Source organism: Gymnodraco acuticeps, unplaced genomic scaffold (assembly GCF_902827175.1).
Source record: "Gymnodraco acuticeps unplaced genomic scaffold, fGymAcu1.1, whole genome shotgun sequence".
NCBI classification, from domain to species: domain Eukaryota; kingdom Metazoa; phylum Chordata; class Actinopteri; order Perciformes; family Bathydraconidae; genus Gymnodraco; species Gymnodraco acuticeps.
In genome coordinates, this window is record NW_022990940.1 from 2,849,322 (window position 1) to 2,858,097 (window position 8,776).

An 8,776-nucleotide genomic window follows, 5' to 3' on the forward strand; every position below is an offset into this window, starting at 1 on the left:
TTTGATAAAATAAAAGACGGATATAATATTAAAATGTCAAATGATAGTTTATTGCCCGTTCACTTCTTCAATCATTGAACATTTCTTCAGTTTTGGGCCATGGTCTAAAGGGAGAAACACAAGATTAGGCTAGTAAATTACACAAATTGAATATTTTTATTACATGGTTGCTTAATGCCATTTATTTGGTCTTCCTCACCTCACTGATCCAGGGGATGAAAGAGGCCACACGGGTGAAAATGGTGGGCTTCTGAGGGGTATTACAGCCCCGTCCATCCACAAAACTCGTCACTCCTTGCACATACCACTTACCATCTCTGCCCTTGCAGTTCAGAGGGCCTCCAGAGTCACCCTGGGAGGTAATGGCAGATATTAGAGCAAATAAAAAGCTAACTGTGTTGCACTCAAAGCATGACTTAATGGTTCTTCCTCACATGGCATGCTGACTTGCTCTCTCCTCCTGCACAGACCATGGTTGTCTTTGCTGAGCTGCCCCACCAGTCACTTTGACTACAGATTTCATGATCCACAACAGGAAGTAGGGCTTGCTGTAGTGTAGTAGCAGAAGGACCACCAGCTAAAGAGAAAATAACATAATAGCATTTGAATAACATTAATACATTTCACTCATCTAAAGGACATTTTTCCACATACAACTATCTCAAATGAATGAAAAGGTGTCACTTGAGAAAGGAGATCCTGCAAACTGCTTTTGATCAGCATCACAATGTATGAATGTATTACAGAGTGCGGGATCTCCTTTTATTACGTTTTATTTACACATGCTACACCCCATGTGATCTTGATAAGCAGAATTGGGGACAGGTCTTACAGTAGAGACGACCCCAGCCTGTGACGTAGCAGGGTTGGTTGTGGGCGAGAGTAGCACCATGCTGTGGCAGGCAAGCCGGCTGGACCTTGTCATTGATAACAGCACTTTTCTCCAGCTTAAGCAGGGCAATGTCATTCCTACAAAACATGATTAAAAAGGCAAAATTAAACATATCAGCAGTACATTTTCTTTTAACCTCTCAAAGTATATGTAAATGTGTAGAGAGCTTTTTTTCTACAGGTGAAGTTTTTTTCATTTATAAAACTTCTATTTACTCAGCTGCTGCTCAATAGGAACTCACACAGTATACTGTACTGATAGGCACCTTTTTTCAAGGACATGTTTAGTGTAATAATCCACCACAGATCTGGAAAATAATATGTTGGGATCATTACCTACCCACAAGACACGCAGTTCCTGTTCCATTTGGGATGGATGAACATTTTTGCCACCATAATGGACTGTTCAGGTCCTTCCTCTGTCTTCATGTCATGCTCAGCCAGAACAACCCTGTACGTGTGGAATCTGGATTGGAAAATAATAAACTTAATATATTGTGTATTAGTGTAAAAAAAGAAATGTGTATTAAATCACAGACAAAAGGGGTCACATTTTCATCCCTTGAGTTCTGTTGGAACCTGTAAATGCATCATCAGAAACAATTTAAGTTGAAATGAAGTTCTCCTCACGTAATGCAATGTGCAGCAGTCAAAACCCAGTTAGGAGCAATGAGTGTTGCTCCACAAGTAGGGAAAAACGACTCCAAGGAAACCTGCCATGGCCAGCTGTATGGACGGGCTTCTTCCCCATTCACCACACGGCTGGTGTCCGGCTGGTAGCTGGGCACACCACACCCAGACACTTTAACAAAAGGAGAGACGGAAGAAAAAGGATTACTTCACATTCACATTATATATCTATTCCAGTGAAGGATTTAGTTTAATGGGCTCACCTGTTGTTACAACCAGGAGGAGGACAAGTGCTCCTTCCATCCTTTATTTGTCCAACTGGGTTATCATGCAGAGCTATTTATGTGAACCAGCCCAGATGCTGCCCTTGCAGTTTTTCAATGATATTTTCCAGATGTCACAACAGCTGCCTGTGAGCCAACCAAGAATCACATAGTCGCTGAAAATCCCACTGTTTAATATACAGATTGATAAATCCAAATGATGCAATGCAATACAACTAGGTCCAAATCATAGGGGACCCACAGCTGTTCCAAAAATGTCACCTCTGGATCTCAGGGTTACATTAATATGTAAATAAAATGTATGTGTAATACTCCTAGTTAGTCCAACCATTAGGCTACTGTAACAGGAGTCTTTAAGTAACAATACTAATTTAACTAATGTTATAGCACACTTTAGTCTACATTGCTAAACTTCTTATGTTATAAATACTGCTGCTACTTAATAACTACCTGAATGTGTAATTTTGTAATAATGTGTACTTCAAATACTATCATTGTGCATGCATGCCTTTTTATATAATAGTGTTATATTTTCTTCGCCTGTAACAACGTAAATGTCCCCGTTGTGGGACGAATAAAGGAATGCTGATTATGTTTCTACTCGGGGAAAAAACTGTGAGAACTGTGGAGTTAAAAATAATTATAGAACAGAATATCATATTTCATTGCACCATGAATGAAACAGAAAGACACACTCTTACTGATAGTTCAAGTAGCATGGAGAGAACTTTACAATAGTTTGAGAACCTCCAACCAAGAAGAAGGTAACCCTCCTCGTCAGTGGGGGTCGCTGTGGATCTCGCCACCTCCGGTGTTTTCTTCGCTGCTCGGTGTCAGTACCAGATATGTTCGGCCTACCAAATATGTTCGGGTGTATTTCCGTCGCATCCGTCATCCGTCATATCCGTCATATACTCACCTCCCTCTGCTCCCAGCGCTATGCTGCCACACACCGGCCGTCTGCGGAACTGCAGCCGGAGGAACTCGGTACAGCTTGTTATGTGTGTGTACTTAATTATTTACAATTAAAAAATATATATATTCTGCGTTACTTTAGCCAACACTTTTATAATATATAAGCCTGATCATGTCGTTGAAAGCAAGTACAGATGTTCTCCCTTTTCCACAGTTCTGTGTGAACTTCATCTAAGGTAGATGCTTTGCTTCTGCACCAGTTTAGCAGAAGTCTGTTTTGTAAGACTGGTTTTGTTGCAGTCTGTTCATGCTATGTGTTTCTTGCGTAAGACTATATACACACGGAACACATGTATTACAGGGCTGTACCCAGTGTGCTTCATAAACATTTTTGAAGCTTATTTTTTTAAATTAAGCCGTTTCCATGTTATAACAGCATCTCGTTAAATCAATATCGGAAACAATAATTGTCTTTTTGTGGTTATTTAAATGTAATTTATGGTGCTATTAGAGTGCTTATAGACTGACCCGTTAATACAGATGCCCCCCCCCCCCCCCCCCCCCCCCCCTTTGTGTGCGGTGAGCTGGAGAGAAGGCAGTCTATTTATTTTGGTGAAAAAAAAAACCCCTAACATATATGGATTGAATCAGAATATTGTGTTGGATCAAAACATATTGTACATTTTGAGAATTCTTACATCTATTACAATACATTTTGAGCTTTGGACAATGTTTGGATCAAACGAGCCAGAAACAACCTTAAGCAGCCACCACTGGAATATTATTGCAGTAATATCATAATACTAGTAGCCTTATATTAGTGTAGCCTAATATTGATCGACAAATATTTAGAAATAAATCTGGTTCTGCCTGCCTGCCTCATCGCACTCTGCCCTGCTGCATTACCATGTATAGTATTTACATTCATAATGATCCTTTTTTGTTGGCAGAGCTTTAGAGGCTTTAAGAGACGAACTGTCAATGATGCCAACTTGGCGACCTACAAACTAGATATAGCAATCTTGGAGCTATTGCGGCTAGCTACTTTCATTGGAAAGAGTCTCTAATTTTTTGTATGTATATATTTCATATATCCATCCCAAGCTTACCTACCCAACTGAATGAATTCACACATTCAAGTAAATAGAAAGACAGCACAGCATTCAAGTGTTTATTGAGAATTTGAACTTCAACGTTAATGGAAAAAGCTCCAAACTTTTCTCTACAGCCCTTAGTATCAAGAAATCCTTCTAGTTCCTTTTACATGTGGATAGGAAAACAGCACAGATTGTTCAGAATATATGAGGAAGCCATCAGGGAAGCAGCATGACCCAAGGCAGGACTGCAGAGACAGGTTCAGCCACGACCCGAAGTCCACGACCCGAAGTCCACGACGGGCAGCGTCCGGGAAAACCAAACTTGAAGGTAAGATATCAAATGATGATCTTCATTAATTGCAGTGACAATTTAGTCTATTCTGACATTTGTTTGTGTGAGTTAATCTTTACCTATGATATCTGGTTGCAGAAGGGACTGCAATAGCCTGGATGTTGGTCATCAGAGTAGATGCCCTGCAATTCTCCTCTTTTACCTTTCCCAACATATCCTATGAATAGAAAAAGAAAATATTGTAATTGAATCACACTAGGACCACAACACACTAAATATGTAATGACACATAAACATTATTATCCAGAATAAGAAGTCTACCTGGTTTGCAGTTTTTGTAAGGCTCCAAGCATCCACGGCAGGTGTCAATGGTGTACATGACGTTGAAATCCTGCTTGTATGAAGCAGAGAACAAACTCCATGTAGCAACACCTGTGTAAAACAAGCATTTCAATAGAGCCATTAAAAATATGCATAGACACCACAGCTGTCGTATACTGCTGCACCTTCACTGAATCACTTACTCTCAAGCCAGCGAAAGTGGGCCCCTCTTCTGAAAGACACAGTGGACATTGTGTCTCTGAAGGTGGTACACACTAGAGTGAGTGATGAGTACGCTTTGTCACCTTCCTGGAGAACCACTTCCATCAGAAGGTCCGAGAGAAGACAGTTTGGCAGCTGTGAAGTATTGGTCAGACTAGATCAAACATATTTAACAACACATTGACTAGACTGTTGCCAGCACAATCGAAATACCAAGATTATTTGGGCTTCAGGTAGCAAAAAGACACATTTTTAATATTAATGTTGAATATATCACACACATTTTTCTTATGTTTTGTTATTCTTCTCCTTGAGGTAAAAAACAGCTATCAATAAAGTTAAAAAAAGCAGTGAGACATAATAGTTGGAAATTCTGCCGTGATCACAGGTCGTTTTTTAAACAAAAAACAGTTACTGCTTCACTGAAAAGATATTACCTCCAATATGAAGCACATGTCGGACTTTTGAAACTGGACCTTTGAAGGAAAATATAAGGTGTGGGTCATGTGATTGTTTAATTACATGTGTATACAATTATCAATATGTATGCATGTGTTAAATAATCTGGATCTGTCCGTGGCTATAAAAATCACATAATATCAGGATGAAAATGTAAATCAGTGTCAAAGAAACTGTTGTCTATAAAGTAACATTTAAAATGTATGATTTACCCTTCAATCTGGTACCGTTCCATGAGCATAATGCACCACCATTTCCGGATCTGTGCTATGTCCCGCTAAAAGAAAATGTAACAATAATAAAGTTGAAAATGAATGGAACCTCATCATTTGTCTACTCAATGTTAGCCCCCTCTTCCCCCTGAAATACTAACTCAGAGGATAAATACTGACCTCGGTAAACCAAAGTAGAGCATCTGTGCTGAAGTTGAGTGCATACTGTGAAAGGATAAAGATCTGTTAAGTTATGAGTTTCAAAAACTAACAAACCCCTTAAAAAAAGTGTCAAGGGAGGAATTTACCATCAGTATGAAGACACCACAGTCATTGCCCGTGGTTTGGTGAGGCTAACCCTGTAAGAATTTGGAATATAACAGTGATGTTCATGGTCAAATGGAAAATAAAGACATGTGAAAGCAGGTGTATGAGATGGTGGAGAATGTACCTTGACGTCTCTGCCGAACTTTACTGTCCACTGACCTGGAGCAATGCGGTGCGCTAGGGTCACTGTCAAAAGAAATGATAAGACATGGGAATTGATTTGGTGAAGGAACGCTATACACAATATAATTCATGTTTTTGGATTTCCTTACATTGAACTATTGCATGCCTTAAAAGAGGAAAGTTATGAAAGCCACTGAACGGGGCTAAAATAAAACAAACAAAAATACGTTTACCAGCCGCTGAACAAAGCTGAACTTGAAAACAACCTTTGAACAAGGCTTATAACAAAATGAATATTATAATTCATAGCATCCTGTTGCAGACTCTTTTCTTTTGGTTCCACTAAGGACACTCCAGACTTGTGGAAATGGAGATATATTATAAATGAATTTGATCAGATTCAGACCCCTGGTCTACAAGATGGTTACTGCAGTATTAGAATACTATAAACTATTTAGAACTCCCATACAAGCCACAGAACGGTGAGGGGGTAATCATGTTACAAAAACCTAAATATGTCCTTGTAGGAATTGTCCCCAAAGCCATCTGGCTTAAGAGGGTCGAGCAAATATAACTCTCTCTTTGCTGGCTTGATCACCTGTCAACCATTGACAAAATAGCTGAAATTAGACATAATCAAACACCAGAAGAAAACCACACAGCACAACTTATGTTCATTTTGTACATGCTGGTGAGATCATTTGGAACAGACTCACGCAAAGCAAATAGTGATCTGCCTTTCCTTGCTGCCGACTCCAGGCAGGGATGAAAACCATGTCCTTGGTGGCCAATTGGTCAGCCTAGTATTTTAAACAAGGGATTTTAAGTTGCTGTATATCAATTTTCAAGAAACATAGGTCTCAAGCAACAGGAACTTACTGGAAAACTGGCCAACACGTCAGCTGTTTTGGACTTCCAGGTAGGAACCACATACATATCCACGATGTATATATCTTTGCCCTATATTGATAGTTTTCAAAAAAAATGAAATCTTCATAGAAGTATGTTCAACAACAAGAGACAACCACACTTCACGAGATTGGAGTTTCACCACTAAACAGCTATTTAGAAAATATGTGTTATTCAAAAGAAAAAAGCAGGCCAATGATGTCTGTTGAAAACCGTACATGTCTTTGGGTGGCTTCTTGTACCATCTTCAGGCACGTGTTTCCAATCTGAAACAGTAACAACAGTAAGTTACCTGTGCCATTTATTTGAGACAAGATGAAGTTGGGAGGAAAGCTCAAGTATACCTACATTTGACTCCATGCACTGAGGAAGACTCAGGCTCCAAAAGTCCTCTCTGGTCAGGCACACATCACCCTCCTTCACAATGACCTCTGCTCCAGGCCTATTGTGGTCTAGCACATAGCTGAGCTGCAAATAACAGATTGCAAAACATACTTCAAGCCAATAGAAAACATAGAAAAATTAAAATCAAAACAATGCACCTCCATCACTGTGCATGAAGTAAACATATATCTACCAGCTTGTCTTGAATCGGATGTAGATCCTTTGCGTATTTCGCACCAGAGAGGGCATACTGGTGGTCAGCAACTGACCCCTCCGAATCCAACTTCGGTTCAGCTGTTATTAGATAGACACAAAATAAACAGTATTATTGAAGTACCACACATGAAGTATACCTAAAATGTGTCCTTGTATTGATAATCAAAATACCTCTCAACATAGGCCTGATAAAGGGCTTCAGCTGAGACACATTCACACTCTGTCTCAGCTGAGCTCCTGTTGAGCTCAACAGGGTTGCCACACCCTTGTTGGTGATTGAGGAAAACCACATAAGGGCCAAACCAGTTGCACTCCAGTTTTTCCACCTTTTCGGCCCTCCTTCCTCTTATTCCGCTCTTAGGACCCTCATCTCCAACGTTAATCAGGAAAGATTTCACATTCTTTCCCTTGCGTTTTTTCAAAAGAGATTTTCTGTCTCTGTTGTGCTATTTGGATGTTCTGGTAAATCTGAGAAAGATATGTAACAGTTATCATTTACAGTCCTTAACATACGCTTGCATTTTTTAGGAGTTATTATGTTTTTAAATATTGCCATTTTATTCTCACCTTCGAGTGCAAATCTGCAATGGTTGCAGCCTTTGCCTCAGCTGCTGTTCTGCCTCATCAGCAGGCACCCAAAACAGAGGTATCATCCCTGTCATTGACTGTAGCATTTATAACACCCGGGACGCGAGGGTGCCTCCCAAACTGGGCAAAATAGGGCGTGCACTTGGTTGACCTCTGAAAGCATAAAATTCCTTTTAGTATCTCTGTTTGAGTTATTGTTTCCATCTGCATTTGTTACAACATTGTACCTGCTTTGAGGTGTTAATGCTCGCCACAATGCCCCTCAGATGTAAATCCCAGTCATTCTGGTCCTCTCCACAGTACTTTGCAAGTGCTTTTTTTATGTTTTGGTTTGTACGCTCATCTTGGCCATTGCACTGGGGATGGTACGCTGAAGTGATGCAGTGTTTTACACCCAGTGCATCAAAAACACCACGGTTGACCTGCAGATGGTTTAGTGTACACCAATTACCAAATTACCTGAAAAATCGTATTACATTGTTACACATAACACATACACTGTATTAGATAGATTATTGTACCTCATTGACAAAATTCCGTCCTTGGTCGGTAATGATCTTCTCGACAAGACCGAAATCGAGAAGAATATTTACAATCTTTTTTGAGACCTCAACAGCTGTTTTGTGGTAGAGCGTTTTTGCTACCACCCACTTCGTGAACAGATCAGTCGCTGTTAGAATGTATCTGCAATATAAAATGCAGAATGTTGTAAATACATACAGAATCACTGTAAATGATTTCCTTCTTTTTAAACCAGATTCTTCACGTTTAGAACCTTTAAAGGAGGTTACACATGCTTCAGCCCATCATGATAGTACCTTTTGCCCTTAGCAGTGGAGGGAAGTGGGCCAATGAGATCCACACATGTCTCACTCTGTTTCAATGTACACATACAACACATTTCTG

At 39.8% G+C, this 8,776-nt stretch overlaps 1 protein-coding gene and 2 long non-coding RNA genes across 4 annotated transcripts; all 3 read right to left on the bottom strand.

Moving 5' to 3' along the window:
- Positions 1–28: 28 nt before the first annotated feature.
- On the bottom strand, positions 29–1,824 carry LOC117558412 (chymotrypsin-like elastase family member 3B). Its single transcript, XM_034234600.1, has 7 exons — positions 1,785–1,824; positions 1,522–1,693; positions 1,232–1,357; positions 833–969; positions 435–577; positions 200–352; positions 29–104 (listed from the first exon to the last, which is right to left on the bottom strand). The coding sequence occupies exons 1-7, from the start codon at positions 1,822–1,824 to the stop codon at positions 87–89; spliced, it is 789 nt and encodes a 262-aa protein (XP_034090491.1). The 3' UTR covers positions 29–86.
- Positions 1,825–4,120: 2,296 nt separating this feature from the next.
- On the bottom strand, positions 4,121–5,832 carry LOC117558443. Of its 2 annotated transcripts, XR_004570834.1 has the most exons (9): positions 5,775–5,832; positions 5,632–5,682; positions 5,504–5,548; positions 5,324–5,388; positions 5,090–5,128; positions 4,634–4,787; positions 4,431–4,541; positions 4,229–4,326; positions 4,121–4,138 (listed from the first exon to the last, which is right to left on the bottom strand). It is a non-coding gene; the product is annotated as an uncharacterized LOC117558443 (long non-coding RNA). The 2 variants fall into 2 exon arrangements; XR_004570835.1 differs by lacking the exon at positions 5,090–5,128.
- A 2,085-nt stretch (positions 5,833–7,917) lies between these two features.
- LOC117558444 lies at positions 7,918–8,745 on the bottom strand. The gene is made up of 4 exons (XR_004570836.1): positions 8,689–8,745; positions 8,392–8,554; positions 8,098–8,292; positions 7,918–8,023 (listed from the first exon to the last, which is right to left on the bottom strand). It is a non-coding gene; the product is annotated as an uncharacterized LOC117558444 (long non-coding RNA).
- Positions 8,746–8,776: the final 31 nt, after the last annotated feature.

Bases quoted from the DNA above. Each gene is read 5' to 3' on its own strand.
- LOC117558412 (XM_034234600.1), bottom strand. From the start codon at position 1,824: ATGGAAGGAGCACTTGTCCTCCTCCTGGTTGTAACAACAG. The intron at 970-1,231 runs GTAGGTAATGAT...CATGTTTTGTAG, and splicing joins AGGAACTGCGTGTCTTGTGG to GAATGACATTGCCCTGCTTA. The intron at 353-434 runs GTGAGGAAGAAC...ATTACCTCCCAG, and splicing joins AGAGCAAGTCAGCATGCCAT to GGTGACTCTGGAGGCCCTCT.